Source organism: Lithobates pipiens, unplaced genomic scaffold (genome assembly GCF_037356315.1).
Source record: "Lithobates pipiens isolate NorthernLeopardFrog02 unplaced genomic scaffold, aLitPip1_a1.2 Scaffold_1, whole genome shotgun sequence".
Classification (NCBI taxonomy): Eukaryota; Metazoa; Chordata; class Amphibia; order Anura; family Ranidae; genus Lithobates; species Lithobates pipiens.
The window spans coordinates 19,973,963-19,991,356 of NW_027507685.1; the positions used below are offsets into that span (position 1 = coordinate 19,973,963).

General features: G+C 42.7%; 1 protein-coding gene across 1 annotated transcript in view; it reads right to left on the reverse strand.

Annotated features, from left to right (window-relative positions):
* The window catches only part of LOC143982601 (phosphoglycerate kinase), a 32,643-nt gene that overhangs the window by 13,031 nt on the left and 2,218 nt on the right, over nt 1-17,394 (reverse strand). Inside the window, exons 2-6 of the mRNA XM_077481518.1 lie at nt 9,574-9,624; nt 8,633-8,788; nt 6,296-6,440; nt 2,597-2,700; nt 28-147 (exon numbers count right to left, since the gene is read on the reverse strand). Coding sequence (XP_077337644.1) covers nt 28-147; nt 2,597-2,700; nt 6,296-6,440; nt 8,633-8,788; nt 9,574-9,624 — 576 coding nt within the window. The remainder of the gene's footprint in view (nt 1-27; nt 148-2,596; nt 2,701-6,295; nt 6,441-8,632; nt 8,789-9,573; nt 9,625-17,394) is intronic.

The following is a 17,394-nucleotide window of genomic DNA, read 5'->3' on the forward strand; positions in this document are numbered from 1 at the left end:
TTAACACAGGAGTTAAGCAATACTTACCCTCCAAGAATGGCGAGGAAAGGTCTTTCTGGGTTTTCCAGTGCCTTAGCAAAATAATCAAGCTCTTTCTTCATTAAGAAACCAGCAGCTCTCTGGGGTAATTGGACACCAACCATAGAGCTGAAAAAGGAGGAAATGTAGTTATTAATGTAGCTGCTCTAGGTGCAATTTAATTACAACACTTGGAAACACAAAATGCTATCCCCATTTGATTATGGTATAATAGCCTATCCTGTAGTTTCCCTACTTATTTAAAATATCACTGACCATCCCACCAAGCTGTACATATGGCACAGTACTTTGCAGCAAAAATCATACCCCCATTCCTCAGTCTTAAGCCTGGTACACGAACAGTTTTTTTGATGGGTTGGGGAGAGATAGAGAGACCCCCAGAAAGCTCTATTTAGAGCCACTCCAACGTTCGTACGGCGATCTCCCCTGCTCTTGCGTTCTGACAGGGGGTGGCTGAAAGCACTGATCGGGAGCTTTGCGCATGCTGTAAAACCAGCAGACGCATTCATTAGGCCTGCGAGTACTAGACATTAGCAGGCAGCACCGCTGTTGAACACAACCCATTCCATTGAGGTACGGTTGTGCATACTTTTGGGTGTTAAAATAGGCACAGAGGAGGAGCCACGCTGCAACTTCCCTGCAACAGTGGTTGGGCAGACTTTAGGGTAAAACAGGTGCTGAAAAGGTAATAGATCGCCTTCAAGCTGCCTGTCAAACACCTCTGAAAAGCAATCCACCTCTGTACCGTCAACCAAGTCTAATAGTAGGAGAGAGAAATCTGCACTGACAGAAAAGCCAAGGGCTAAAGGTCATAAAAGCGAGGGGTATTTAAGCTTGCCACACTTTGATTTGTAGGCATTCCAAGGGCCAGAGACTGTTGCTGACCCCTGTCATCTTGGATAGGATGTCAGTAGATTCTATATATTAGTATCTTTGCTCCTTTCATGGCACCTACAGTGGAAAAAAAAAAATTGCCAACAAGGCTTTTACCACCGAGGTCAGACTTTTCTTGTAGTTTGCACACCATCTCAGGAGGGATTCTCCTTTGTTGCCTTGGCCAAGCGTTTTGGGTCATTGTCATGCTGGAATACCCATCTACAACCCATTTTCAATGCCCTGGCTGAGGGAAGTAGGTTCTCACCCAAGATGTGACGGTACATGGCCCCATCCATTGTTCCTTTGATGTGGCGACGTTGTCCTGTCCCCTTAACAGAACACCCCCAAAGCATAAGGTTTCCACCTCCGTGTTTGACAGTGGGGGATGGTGCTCTTGGGGTCATAGGCAGCATTCCTCTGTCTCCAAACACGACAAGTTGGGTTGATGTCAAAGAGTGCGATTTTGGTCTCATCTGACCACAACACTTTAATTCATTTCTCCTCAGAATCATTCTAATGTTAATTAGCAAACTTCAGAAGGGCCTGTACACGCGCTCTTGAGCAGGGGGACCTCCTGGGTGCTGCAGGATTTCAGTCCTTCACAGTGTAGGGTGTTACCAATTGTTTTCTATTGTTTTCTTGGCGACTATAGTCCCAGCTGCCTTGAGATCATGGACATGATTCTCCCATTTAGTTCTGAGCCAATTCCTCAGTATTCTCATGATCATTGAAACTCCACAAGGTGAAATCTTGCATGGAGCCCCAGACCAAAGGAGATGAACAATTTAGCATTTCTTCCATTTGCAAATAATGGCACCAACTGTTGTCACCCTCTCACCAAGCTGCTTGGTGATGGTCTTTTAGCCCATTCCTGCCTTGTGTAGGTCTACAATCCCCGACATTCTTGGACAGCTTTTTTGGTCTTGGCCATGGTGAAGAGAATGGAATCTGAATGACTGATTGCTTCTGTGGACAGGTGACTTATATAGGCAACAAGCCGAATGCTCCTAATCTCAGCTCGTTACCTGTATAGAAGACACCTGGGAGCCAGAAATATTGCCGATTGGTAGGGGATCAAATAATTATTTTACTCATTAAAATGTACATCAGTTTATAACCTTTGAAGTGTTTTTCTGGGTATTATATGTGCTGGGGAAGAGACACTTCGAGTAGTTAGGACTTTCTCCATTTATGGCAGGGAGAAAAACCACTACTAGTAGGCATTCAAAATATTAGATTTCTGTGCTTTTACCAACATATTTTTAGGTTTTGTGACATGGGCGTTATGGAAATTATGATTCACCAATATGGGGCTTGAGGTGACTGTAGCTGTATTCATGCAAATGCAACTAAAAAAGCAAATTGAGTACTGCCCATGAATTGGTTTTGTCTTGCCAAACATTCATTTTAAGCAACTGAATGCAAAGACAGAATAGTTAATAGATATGACAATCTGGGCTGAGAATTCCCTCATAGCAAAGAATTGTAAAGCATATGGCATTAATTGTTTTGAAGTCTGAGAACAACTGCATCTATTCTGGAATGGGTCCCTGGGAATGCCTGCTCCTCTCAGGTGGTTACTCTAAATAAAGAATTGTTGCTGAAAACACTGTTCTCATTTCAGTTGAAGTAATGCAAGTGCAGTATAGAGATTTATCCATCAAGTGCAAAATCTTATTACCTGTGAGCTCTATGTGCAGTTCCAAAAGCATCATTGATGTAGACATCACCAAGTTTAGATAGAGAGGCACGGAAAGCTTCCACCTTGGCAGGATCTGCCTTGGTCTAAAAGATGCACAAGATTTAATTAAAAAAAAGAAAAAAAAATATAAAATATAATATACACGCACACACACACACACCTGGGAGAGGGCTGTACAGGCAATCCCATTCATGTCAATTGGAATGCAGCAGCTGCACACACACAGCTGCTGCTCTTAAGGCCCCATTCACACCTGAGTGTTTTGTAGCTTCAGGCTTCAAGCTACAAAACGCTGGAGGGGAAAAAATAAATAAAATAAAATCTATTCTCAATGGAGATGGTTTACATCCCCACTCCAAGTCGCCTGAAGCTCAAACAAGTTCTGGACCCTTTTTTGTCGCTCGAAACAGGCAGATTCTGGAGTTTTTTTTTTGTTTTTTTTTTCATTGGTGACACTTTGCCCTGCACAAAATCGCTACAAAAAATGCTGTAAAATTGCACAATTTTCTGCCTGAAAATGCTATGCTCAGGTGTGAATGGGACCTAATATAACATCCATTTGGGGCCATGCCCAAGCACCCAAAAGCAGATGGTGTGCCTTCAGGGCCACGCACCCACATGGCTGTCATATTGGAAGCAGGGGCTGCGTCCATACAGCAACTTGTCCCAACTGACATGAATGGGACTGCCTGCACAGGGAGGAATGGACCACCAATGCATACATGTGCAGGTAAAATTTTTATATTATATAAATATAATTATCATATCTATATCTATATGTACACATACATAGGTGTACGGACAACAGCGCAGATATTCCATGAGACAACAATGGTAAGCAAGTCAGGTATCATTAGTTCAGTCTTGTAGATTGTATGCATGTTAAAAAGGAGTCTTGGAACTGTGACCGGGTCCATTTACAGTACACCGATATTTTTTAACTCTCAAATTACAGATAGAACAGATTACGCCAAAAAACAGACATCACTAACACAGCTGGATAACATTGGAGTAATGCGATCCTTCAGGTTTCCACATGCTGGTAGGTTAATTGGCTCTGGTCCAACTTTGCCTAGTGTGTGCATGTAGGCTTGTGAGGTATAGATGTTACAATGTAAGCTCCTTGAGGGCAGGGACTGAAGCAACTATACACTCACTAGCCCCTATTAGGTACACCTGTTCAATTACTTGGTAACACAAATTGCTAATCAGCCAATTACATAGCAGCAACAATGCATTTAGGCATCTAGATGTGGTGAAAACAACTTGCTGAAGACCAAACAGAGCATCAGAATGGGGATTTAAGTGGACTTTGAACATGGCATGGTTGTTGGTGCCACCAGATGGGCTGGTCTGAGTATTTCATAAACTGCTGATCTACTGGGATTTGCATGCACAACCATCTCTAGGGTTCTTGGCACACTTTTGGCCCCTTAGTACCAATTGAGCATCATTTAAACACCACAGCCTACCCAAGTATTGTTGCTGACCATGTCAATCCCTTTAGGACTACAGTGTACCCATCTTCTAATGGCTCCTTCCAGCAGGATAATGGCACCATGTCAAAAAGTTCAAATCATCTCACCACTGGTTTCTTCTACAAGAAAAAGGAGTTCATTGTACTCCAATGGCCTCCACAGTCACCAGATCTCAAACCAGCAAAGAACCTTTGGGATGTGGTGGAACTGGAAATTCGCATCATGGATACACAGGGGACAAATCTGCTCCACTGAGCGTACAATATGTGAGAGAACTGCATAAAATTGTCAGCGCTATATAAAAAGGTCTGCAATTAAAAACCCTGCAGCTATAGTTTTCTTCCCCACATACACTGCATTCCTGGATCCCAGATTCCTCCATTCTCAAATAATGAAAAAAACACCAAACTAAACTAAAGTTAAAAACGGACATCTTCAAGAAGCATTTCTGGAACGGCTCGTATTCACAAGTCACCCTTTGACAGTTCACATAGCAGCTCTCCCATTTCAGTCACTAAAGGTCACCCAATTATAGGACAGGCTTTCTCCGGCTGTACAGTAGTTTGAAAACTCAAGGACAGTATATTAAACCAGGTCAGGGAGACTAAAAATAACAGGCGTCCAAATGACTCTTTACTTGACCTTAAGTGAAATGTCAGAGGTCAAATGTTCCACAGGCCGCATCAGGCTGTACCCGCCCGGGGGGCACTTGTGCTGAATTTACAAGATAAAAAGCTTTTGGAACATTTGTGCTCGTTCTCTCACTAAAGTGGGGTACAAACACACTATAAGAAAAACGTTCGTCCGATTTTACTCGATGTTTCACAGCAAATCAGAACAGATGAAAGAAAACTGGTACGAATATTCTTGTACAACAAAGGCTTTTTTTGTCTGATCATGTGCAGTCTGATTTTTCTTGTACGAAAACGCAAGAAATTTTTTTTTTTTTTTTTTTAAACAGGATATATTTACTTGCAATGTGAAGCACACACAAAAATTTATATTTAAAAAAAAAAAAAATAATAAAATAATAATAATAATAAAATAATAATAATAAAATAATAATAAAATTATATATACATACATACACATATATACATATATATACACACACACACACACACACTTAAGCTGGCTGTGCATGGAGAAACTGTTGGCCACTTGCAGATTAACTACAAGCCTTTGGTGTAACCATCAGCACCACTCTGCCTGACATTGTTTCATAAAAAAAAAAAAAATTATTAACCTCCCTGGCGGTATGATTCAGTCTGGAATAAGGTGCTGAAAGCGGTACAATTATTTTGCATGGAAATCTGGCTTTTATTTTGTAGTCCTGTAATTCTTAGGAATAACGCTCTGGAATCTCTTCAAACCAGAGTCTAGCGGCCATCCCGGGTATGATAATGTTTATAATATAATAAAGAATAATAAAATTTAATAATGTAATCAAATCCAAAAAAAAAAAATAAAAATAAAAAAAATAAAACTTAAAAAAAGGGACACTTTCTGGTTGCTATGGACAATCTCCAAATTCCAGGCAGTAAAAAACAGTATTTATAATATAAAAGTGCATGCAGGGCACTGCACAGACCACTAGGGACAAAGGGGGTGTGTATTTTTTAATACAGCACTGTAATCTGTAAGATTACAGTACTGTGTGTGTTTTTACTTTTTTGAATTTGCCGCCGTTCTCCGCTCCCGTGTGTTGTAACGTGGCAGGGAACGGAGCTCGGCGGCATTCGGCACTGTGAATCGAGCGGAAGACAGCTCGATCACACAGCGCGGAGGACATCGCCGTATCCAGGGGACAAGGTGAGTAACTCTCCCTGTGTCCTCCCCTGCATCGAGCGATGCGATCCCGAGTCTGGCTCGGGGTTACCGCTTATGTAATTAAAATCCCAACCCGAGCCAGACTCGGGATTACCGCTAGGGGGGTTAAAAATAAAATATTCATAGGCGTGGAGTGGAAATTTGTCACCATTTGTTGCAGTTATTGTTTGGGTATTCAGGCTGTCAGAATACAATGGCTGGCAAGGGAGATTCTGCAAAGCTGTTTGGCATGGCTAGTGGAAAAATAAAAAAATCCCAGCGTAACCGACTTAGAACAAGGATGTTGGAAGTCCTGATCTGCATACTTATCCTGAATTAGTGACAGCAATGCTGACTAACATAAAAAAATAAATAAAATATAGAATCCAACCTTGTTCCCAGCTGCATCTTTGCCTTTACCCTCCTCTTCTACATGGAATCGCAGGTTCTCCAGGAGAAAAACAGTCCCAGTGGCTGGAGCAGCACATGATGCCTCCACTTCTGGTCCCACACAGTCCTTCAGAAACACAACATCCCTGCACACAAAATGAAAAAAACGCATAATATAAAAAGAGGGTCCCAACATAGGAAGTCACGAATACCTTCAGAATTGGAGTTTAGTCACGCTTTTCTTTTCGGTTGCAATTTTATTGAAATTCTTTTCAAAAATACGGAACATATCAAAACATTAAGAACAGGTATAAGAGAAAATGATACCACCAGTTATTTCCTAAAAAAAAAAAAAAAAAAAAAAAAGTTATCATAGCAAACAGCAATCCCACTCAGAAAACCCCCACATTGGAACCCGTACTTTGCCACCACGGGCCACGAGTATACATAATGTGCAACCACAAGCAACACAACTAAATGAAAAGGAAAATGCGAATCCAAGAAAGAAAAAAAAAAAAAAGGGGGGGGGGGGGTGGACGGAAGAGAAGAAAAAGAAAGGAACAAAAGAGATGGGAAGAAAAAAACAAAAAAAAAAAAAACAAAGCAAAAAAGACTTTCAAAACGCCCGCACCTCCATTCCTCAGTCAGCTGGAAGTTGGATACTTAATCCAAGGATCCCAAACTAAAGCCTCATACACACGATCAGACTTTGTACAGAAATCCACAGGAAAGTTTGTACAAAGGGCGTTGCCCATGAACTTGTTAAGCATACACACGATCTGAGTTTTTCAGCTAACTTTCACCAAATCACATGGTTTTTCTGCTCTTTACCGCCACCTTCAACTTCTGTATTGTTGTCGGATCTTTTGTTTTGGTTCTGAGCATGCGCGTTTGTAAAGTCCAATGGTTTTCTGCGCACACACACGCACGCACGCACGCGACTGGACTTTGCTCCATTGGACTTATGTTGTCGAAAAGTTTGTCCGTTTGCACAGCCAACATTTGTTCGATGAAAATCGAAAAAGTTTGTCTGATGGAGCGTACACACGGTCGGATGTTGCCTTAGAACAGCTAATTTGCATGTTTTTTTGTCAAAAAGTCAGATCATGTGTACAGGCCTTTAGTCTTATCCAGCAAGATACTGACCAGCTTTTCATTGAGTATGATCCATGTCAGCTTATTTTTCATATCAGTTAGATCTACCACTGGTTTCTTCCAAGCGGTCGCTATAGTGATTTTTGCCACAAGAAACATGAAGTGAATTAAAGTGAACATGCTTGGGAGCATCAACGACAGGCTTGTTGAGAAGAGCCATCTTAGGGTTTTTAAACTATATTCACCATTGTCACAGAACAGATCCAATCCAAAACTAGGGCACTTTGGAACAGGTCCACCATATTTGGATCATACCCGGTTGACCACATCCCCGAAAACACAGAGGAAACCCCCCGATCAAGAGGCGGTCTGCCACCAGGTACCATCTAGAAAGCACCTTATATCCTCCCTCCGCCAGGGCTGTGGACACGATACCCTTATGTGTAGGAGGAGACCACTTCCACCAGTCACTCAAATCAATATCCTTCCCTAAATTCCGCTCCCAAGCCTGCATAGAAGGCAACTTCACAGACTGAAACAATTTGTATAGCATTTTCTTTAATAAACATTGTATACCCAGTGCACAAAAGGTGTGCTCTTTTAAACACTATTAAGTGGTCCCTATAAATTGATCAGAAATGGAAGGAAGGTTGTGTGTATTCCAGGTAATTCACTTTGACTGACAGACAGACAGACAGACAGACAGACAGACAGACAGACAGACAGACAGACAGACAGACAGACAGACAGACAGACAGACAGACAGACAGACAGACAGACAGACAGACAGACAGACAGACAGACAGACAGACAGACAGACAGACAGACAGACAGACAGAGAATATATTTTTATGTGAATAAACTCAAGACAAAATGGGGTAAAATCAGTGTGGCATTCAAATGATAACACTAAAGCCTGGATAATTTTAGGATCCGATACTGAATTACCATACCAAAATCTTACACATAGGGCAATTTACACCTATAGGTTGCTGTAACAATATAGGTTTTACCACAACAATACACTAGAGTGTAGCTGTCAATGCAAATAAGTGACTTACAACATACATGTTGTGCTACCTCCCCAAAAATGGGTCATTTATATTTTGTTCATCTGCTGGGGTGTGTTGGCAACCCATTCATACCAAATAAGCTGCCTTACCGCAATGTGGGTCCTTGGCACGCCACAAAGCAGTCCAAAGAATTATAACACAAAAAAAATTAAATAAAAAGATAAGAATACCTTTTTAGAAGAGCCTTAAGTTCCACAGCGACTGGAGCCAGAGAGTACTTCTCAGGCATAGGAACACCATCCGGCCGCCCCAGGTGGCTCATTAGAACAACAGATTTAGCACCATTGTCCAGGCAATACTGGATACTGGGAACAGCAGCTTTAATCCTACAGACAGAACACACAGCGACATTAAAAGCGGACAGAATTCATTTTATCACAACACAAATATTTCATGTGTCGGTTTATAGAATCAGGGTTCCAGCCTGAACTACAAAGCAAGTCTATAGGTGGGCAGATGTATATGAACATACATCAGTTTACATCAGAGTCAGATTATGTCTGCAGAAGACAAACAAAACCGATACCCTTGCGTTGCGATTTGAGCCCACAGAAAATGAAAGGCCTCAAACTGCACTGCAAAGAAGAGCATGCAATTTGAACAGGAATGTGGTGCAATTGCTGTCTGAATCGCATGCAATTTCCTGCACTGCTCTTGTGTGAGCCTGTGATCGTCATAGTGATTTCGGCCTGGGTTCACACAGGAAACTGCTTGCGTCGCACGCGATTCTTTGCCGTGCGATTTAAGTTCATCAATTTTGTATGGGCTGGCTCAAATTGCACCACAAAAGGTACTCCATCGGTGGGTACTTGTAAAAGTATCAGTACATGTACTCACTCTGAGCGAAGAAACACACCCCCACCTTACACCCCCCCCCCCCCCCCTCCGGACTGAACTGATGATGCCCGAGTTAAAACACATACAGACCATTACAAATTGGAGTAAATTCCTCCTCCTGACTCTAAGGAATGTTCTGGCTAGACAGCCTGGGCTCACACTATTGCAAACACAGGCATGGCATGGGATTGGCACCACATTGCAATGCCAATCGTATGCAATGCGAATTCGGCTACACGTGTACAAGAATTAGGTAATTCCATTAGCAACCTACCTTTGGTTGTTTGTAATCTGGTTATTTTTCATAGGGACATTAAAGTCAACCCTAGGGAGAAAAATAAATAAAATAAATACTTTTGTTTATTATGTCAACAAGTTTATATTGCATCAAATGTTGTATGGCTCCCATTAACAAAGAAATACACACAAAATGTTGCTAAATCATTAGGATGGAAAAGAAAGGACACATTAAGTTTCATCTTTCATAAAACCAGAAAGTAAGATCCAGTCTTTTTGTAGCAATGGCAGCAGTCTCCTTGGAACAAGTCACATTTCGAACAAAACCCTACATTAGTCAAGCTTCCTCTGCTGTACAAATGCAACCAAGGTTACAACATTAAATTATTTACACACCAACAGTTAAATACTGCGGTCATATTGGACAATAGGTGGAGCCACGACTGATCCAAAAACTTAACTCCCAGTGAGCTGTACATGTACACAAGTATTCGCAGCCATACTGTACTTTGTTGGATCACCTTTGGCACCAATTACAGCCACAAGTCTTTTTTGGGCATGATGCTAAAAGCTTGGCACACCTATTTTTGGGCAGTTTCTCCCAATCTTTCTTGCAGGACCTCATGTTCCATCAGGTTGGATGGGAAGTGTCGGTGCACAGCCATTTTCATCTCTCCAGAGATGTTCAATTCTGGGCCACTCAAGGACAGTTGTCCCGTAGCCACTTTGTTAACTTGGCTGTGTGCTTAGTGTCCTTGTCCTGTTGGAGGATGAACAGTTGCCCCAGAGCATGCTTTCATCAATAAGGTCTCTGTACATTGCTCCATTCATCTTTCCCTCGATCCTGACTAGTCACCCAGTTCCTGCTGCTGAAAAACAGTCGCAGCATTATGTTGCCACCAACATGCTTCACTGCAAGGATGGTATTTGCCAGGTGATGAGCAGTGCTCCAGTTTCCACCAGACATGATGCTGGGCATTCAGGCCAAAGAGTTAAATTTTTGTTTCATCAGACCAGGGAATTTTGTTTATGGTTCCAGAGTCCTTCAGGTGCCTTTTGGCAAACTCCAGATAGACTGTCATGACAGCCTTTTACTGAGGAGTGGCTTCCATATGCCCACTCTAGCAAATAGGCCTGATTGGTGGAGTGCTGCAGAGATGGTTGTTCTGGAAGGTGCTCCTCTCGCCACAGAGAAATGCTGGAGCTCTGTCAGTGACCATCAGGTTTTTCATCACCTCCCTGACGAAGGCCCTTCTCCCCCAATCACTCCGTTTGGCCGAGCGGCCCGCTCCAGGAAGAGTCCTGGTAATGCATTTAGTTTATGGATGGAGGAGGCCACTGTGCTCATTGGGACCTTTAACAATTGCAATTGTACTTTTATGGTAATAAGGGGCGTAACATAGGCAGGCTAATTCTAATCAGGACTTGAAATAAATCAAAACATGTAATGAAAATATATTAGTGCCGTGTGCACAGTGAGGGCAGTGTGCAATATATATATAAAATAGAACGCAAGTATACAGAACTTACAAATTTCCTTTACAATCTACAATCCAGCCACCAATTGCTCAGGAGCCTGGTACAACCAGTCATATTGCACTGGGCAAACTTGGGCACCTGCGCTGCGACCACCTCATTCCAAAGACTTGACAGTAGAGGTCTTTACCATCCAGAGGAGGGCCAACAGAAAAACTTTTTTTTAGTAGTGGTAGCAAACTGTTTGAGAACTTGTACCTATTAGGTACAGTGAATATCTCCTAAGCGGCAACAGCCAATGATGTCATCCATGAATGCACAGTAATGCTCTGCATTCAAAACATACAGGAGTGTGCCATGGAATGCGGAGTACTGTGCCATGATCATGACACATCCACACACAGGACCGATATCACGGCCTGGCCATTCAAACAGCGGTAGGCCACAAACCCAAAAAGACCAGGTGAAGATGGACGGCAGCAGTGACCGTACGCCATTGAAGGGCTTAGCATATGTAAAGGTGAAGTTTGTACTAATGTAGTATTATGTGGTGCATAGTAGCACATTAGAGAATAAACTTGCAGGGGCCCAGTTTTTTTCATCCGTTTACTACCGGTTCAAACACAGTTGCACAAAACACAAGTACTTCTATTTCTGCATTTGGCACTGTGACTAACTTCTTAGAAAATGCAAGTCATGCTACTGGCAGAATTACAGTAAAAGCAAGTAGCCGCATGCACAGGATTAAAATACATAAAAACACACACACACACACACTGAGCCAGGTGTTCACAGGACAGGCAGCGTGCCCCTTCTGCAATTACCTGCAGATGATGGCAACTATCAAATTTCATGAAACTATGGTTTGATCAAGTCGGTGGTCAGACTCAATGGTGGGGGTCATCTTTTGCATATCTAACATATGGGTCAAATTACAATTATACTTTGTAAAACAACATTGCTAGTGGTGTATTGGATCAAGGGCTATATATGGTCTATGAATCATTGCAAGTAAATTACCAGTTAAAAATATAAAATATATTGTTTTCCCATCATTTTTCAGTGTTTTAATGTAAAAAATAAAATAAAAATTGGGTACCTTTAAAAATGCTTATAAAACAAAAATGTGGCTACATGCCGGTACCGCATTTAGTGTCTGAACTCATTTTTTTGCCTTCAAAGAAAGCTGCTTAAAAAGGACTGTAAACTAAACTGTGTGCATGGTCACATAAGATAACATTGAATGAGTTCAGAGGCAGTTGGAAAAAAAAAAAAGCAAAAAAAAAAAATCCAACTGCCTCTGAACGTGCGTTTAGCAGCAGCAGTGTACATGGGGGCCTAACGCATTGTGCATTTAGGCATACCCTGCTTTACGGGCACTCGCGAGTACGGACATACCTGAGAGTGTACGTAAAGTGCCTCACAAGTACAAACATTCCCGCACCATGCAGCTACAGTACAAGGAACTGAAGCTCTGAGCATGTAGCCCTGTTCCAGTGCGCTCTTCCAGTATCTTGGCCGCCTCCCCACCTCCGGTGACATCACATCCGCTCGGTGGTTCTTCCGGCTTCCCTGTCAACCACAGAATGCAATCCAGCCTCTCCACGGCACCAGTGTCTTCTGTACACAGCGCCATGTCTGGGGGATGGATGGGAGCGGACCCACTTGCAAAAGATGAGCCTATTTACATGTGTGTTCCCCTAATGCGCAGCCCAGAAATAAAATAAATAAATAAATAAATAAATAAATAAAAGTATTGCTTCACTTAAAAGTGGTTGTAAACCCTTACACCACACTTTGACCTACAGGTAAGCCTAGATTAAGGCTTACCTGTAGGTCCAAGAAATATCTCCTAAACCTACACGGTTTAGGAGATATTTGCCAAAAGACCGTCACAGCTGTCTACGGCGCACTGAGCGCGGCATCGTCAATGGCGAATATGCCGCACGTGGCGGCTCCCGTGCGCATGTTGGAGTGACGTCATCGCGGCTTCGCCGAATGGCAGCGGCAGAGCAGCGAAGACCCACCGAGAAGATGGATGCGCCGGACTACAGGGGACAGCGGCGACATCGCTGGCTCCTGTGTCATGTAAGTGACACATAATGGACTACTATGCGATGCATAGTAGTCCATTATGCTTTACCTTTGCAGGGAATCAAAGAGGAAGTAAACCCATCAGGGTTTACTTCCTCTTTAAGTACATTTATGTTTTACATACATGCTCCGGTCCCATTGTGTACTTAAAAGTGAACCATGCCTGTACGCAGACGAGAGAAAAAATAAATAAAGAAAAATAACCCCCCCCATGTAGGATTCTATTTTCCTTCAGAGCAAATGGTCAAAGATCAGCAATGACCTAGATTGGTTTATGGTCACAGGATAAAACTAGGACAGATCAAAGCAACATGGAAGGCGGGCACTTCCTATAGTAAACTATTCTAGGATTACTAACATAATCATAGTTTCAAAATGTAAAACCACCATTGTAAAAACAAAAAAAAAAAAAATGTATGCATGTATATCCCTAGAAAAACAATCTCTAATACCGCAGGCGTGATAATTCTCACTGCTCTGTCACCAGACGCCCCACCCGGAGAGCGTATCCAACAAAATGAGACATGTCCCAAAACCCTGCAGGCACCAGACGTGCTCATTCAGAACGTCTATGTACAGGGTCATCACTAATCCGGAAACTGCTACAACTATCAGAATCTCTATTCAGAATTTTGGTGCAGTGATAAAAATCAAATCGCTGCACATAACGTGTGAAGAGCCTGCTTAGGCTGTCTGAAATTTTAGCGTCCTTGGCTAGAATCACACAGACAAACCAAAAAACACAAGTTTGTCACAGAAGCACAAGTGCACAGTCTAAGGAGAAAAAAAAAGGGGGAAGTCACTGCACAAAACAGCAGCAGTGTACAAGTTGGGCCAGCCATCCTGTCCATACCTCCTCCCTCCGTCCCCCGCATGCTATTTTAGCCATCATGAAGGTGCCAAGTAGAATTATCTTTGCCTTCTTGACATGCATCTGCTGGATATAACCGGCAAAAGAGGCCGAGGACAAGCAACGGCCAGGTCACCTCACAATCCTAGCAGTGCAGATTTCAGTGTCATAACCAGAAACCGTCGGGTGTGATTAAATGCTTGTTCACAGCAGACTACACATCTATAAAATTCATCATAGAAGACGTAATCTGCAGATAAATGTGCTCTGTGCCATTTCAGAGAGGACAGAGAAAGCACCCAGGATCAGTAGGCCCGATGCAGACATGGCCTCCACCACATGCAGATGACTCATTGCCATGTGGCCTTCATGTATGATGAATTCACTGCTCTGTTCTCAGGAGGATACCGTTATACACACACACACACACACACACACACACACACACACACACACACACACACACACACCTCCAAGGTGACCTTCATGTCAGGAAGCATCACAGCACCACAACCTCTGCTACAAGGAGATTAAACATCCTTCCTCCATAGTTTTATGTATACAGGCCAAGGCTGTTTTATGGGTTATATGCACTGTGCTGGCTGCAAATATATTTCGATACACTGCTGGAGGAAAAATAAAAAAAATATATAGAGTATAGGGAGATTAATCTACATGCCATCCCTTTTTTACCAATACTGAATCTGTGCTTTTTGTAATCACTTTATTCAAAGAATCATGCAGACACCATTATAGGCTGTCTGAAGTGACTAGTTCTCCAGAAGTCATACTGATCCAAAGTCTTCAATGCCTGGGAGACACTTACTCCCAGAACAGCTCTTCTGCCTGTTACTTGCTCCATACTTCTTCAAAGTACTGAAGCCAGAAGCCAGGCAATCAGTATTTAAAGCAGCTGCCAGTCCCTTATAAAAAGGGGACAGATGAAAATCTCCCACTATAGAAGAGATCTTCTATTTACCGCTCCATCACCCCCTACCTTCGCTATATTCCAGTTCTACATCCCAAGGAGGACACAACCCCCCCCCCCCCCCCTTTTTAAAGTCTGCTTTTGGGGACATCTGTTATTTATTCCTGCCTCCAAACACCCCCCCATGTTAGCGTACATATCATACACACAGGCATTTACAGGAGTTTACAAGCGCAAAAACACACACTTGATGTATGTAAACACTAGGTCCATCAAGCACTTGAGCGTTAATTCGTTTTGATAGCCAGAATTCTGGACAATTAAATCAACTAAAAGCCCCAAGCGCTTGAGGCACCAAACGCTTCTTTTGCAAAAACACAGTTGACAAGAAAAAAGGCATTTAGACTCCATTCACAGCAGGGTATTCCAGAATTGCAGCAAAAACATAGGAATGCAGTCACAATGCCCTTACCTCTACTGGCACCCCAATTACGTTGCAATTTTTCATACAATAAGTCACACTGCAATTGTGGCAAACTCATAGCATGCAAAGCTTATTGCTCCCAAAAGGAGCAGGAGTTTTTGGGTGACAACGTCATGCTTTGTGATTTGCCGTACTCACGCAACAACTGCAGCAAAAAAAATAAAAATAAATAAATAAATAAATAAATAAAAAAAAATATCGCACAATGCGATTGTGTAGCCATTAGAAGTATTGTCATCGCAAACGCATCCCATGTTTTGCCACGATTCCAGAACACCCAGATGTGAATGGAGCTGTAGGAAAGGTTAGCAAATGCCCTGCATGCATGGAACTCAAAGTTGGCCATAGATTAGGGATATGCAATTAGTGGACCTCCAGCTGTTGCAAGACTACAAGTCCCATCATGCCTCTGCCTCTGGCTGTCAGTCTTGCTATGCCTCGTGGGACTTGTAGTTCTGTAACAGCTGGAGGTCCGCTAATTGCATATCCCTGCCATAGATGATCACATTTCAGCTGGTTAAGCAGTAACTGGAAAAATTTTGTGGCCATCCCACCGAACAGAAGTTGACCATTTAGACGAGTTATGTCAAAAGGAACATGCTGGAAAACATTTGTCGATAAGCAACTTCAGAGAAGTGTATTCTGATAGCAGTGGCTGTCACAACACAATGTTCTGCCCAGGGGACCTCGTTTATGTGGATGGAAGAATCTTCTTCATTTTTAGTTCAGCCCACCACTGGCTGGATGGGGAGGAAAAAAAAAAAAAAAAAAAAGAAAAAAACTCCTCTTGTATAGTCAGCTTTAGAAAGCTTCTTCTGCGTGACACTTCCAGAGATGCCAGATGCCCATGCCACCCATTATTGCAGAGTTCAGTGGTGATGGAGGACATCAAGATGGAACCACAATGGAGGACACCGCATCCATTACTACCAGAAGTGTCAGCAGTGCTGGAAGGGACAGGCAGGTATTATGCCGCGTAAACACAACCGGACTTTGAGGGACTAGGTCCGACAGACTGTTGGCGGAGTTCCCAAATGAACAGACTTGGCCACACACAATCACACCAAAGTCCGACGGATTCGAACGCGATGGCGTTTGACCGGACTAGAATAAGGAAGTTCATAGCCAGTAGCCAATAGCTGCCCTCGCGTCGGTTTTTGTCCAGACTAGCACACACACACACACACACAAACACACACACACACACACACACACACACACACACACACACGAGCGGATTTCTCGGTAGGAACTGGGTCCGGCAGAAAAATGTAAAACATGTTCTATTGCTAAAGTCCGCCAGATTTTTGGCAAGCAAAAGGCCTGATGGAGCCCACACAAGATCGAATTGTCCGACGGACTCGTTCCGTCAGACCTTTGCTGTCAAAAAGTCTGGTCGTGTGTACGTGGCATTAATGTTCTTCTATATCAGAAGGCTTTTCAGCTCTAACAGAGGACAGCAATGACAGCCTGGATGTCACTTCCTTTAAATACCATAACCTGTGATGAGCATTAAGCAAAAGAGCCCCGTCATCAGACATGTGCGATGCAGGTGGATTCGGTCCTATCCAGTCAACGGAGCTCTTCATTTATAAATTATTTTTCCCCATCCAGGCCCGAGGTCACCTTCTAACACTTTTGCCAGGCTTCTTGGTCAGAATTGGTTGTATTTATGCTCTATCCAACGCTCAGGATAAATATTTCATGATACATTGGGATAGATGCATTGGAGCAGCTGTGTATGGTGGCCAACCAGCTTCTAACTTCAGCTTTTTCAATAAAACCTGAAAGCGGATTGGTTTTTGTGGAGAGCTGCACCAGATTTTGCACATCAACCCCAATTCAGCCGACGCTGTGGGGGGTGACACATGAGGAGGTAATGGTAAGCACTTGTGAAAACTGCAAGCCACAACTATCAATTTACTGGTTAGCATTTTTTTTTTCTATGCAAAGTCTAAATATTTAACCCCATTATGTGCAAAAAAAATAAAAACACACACACACACACACACAAAACAAAAGCTGA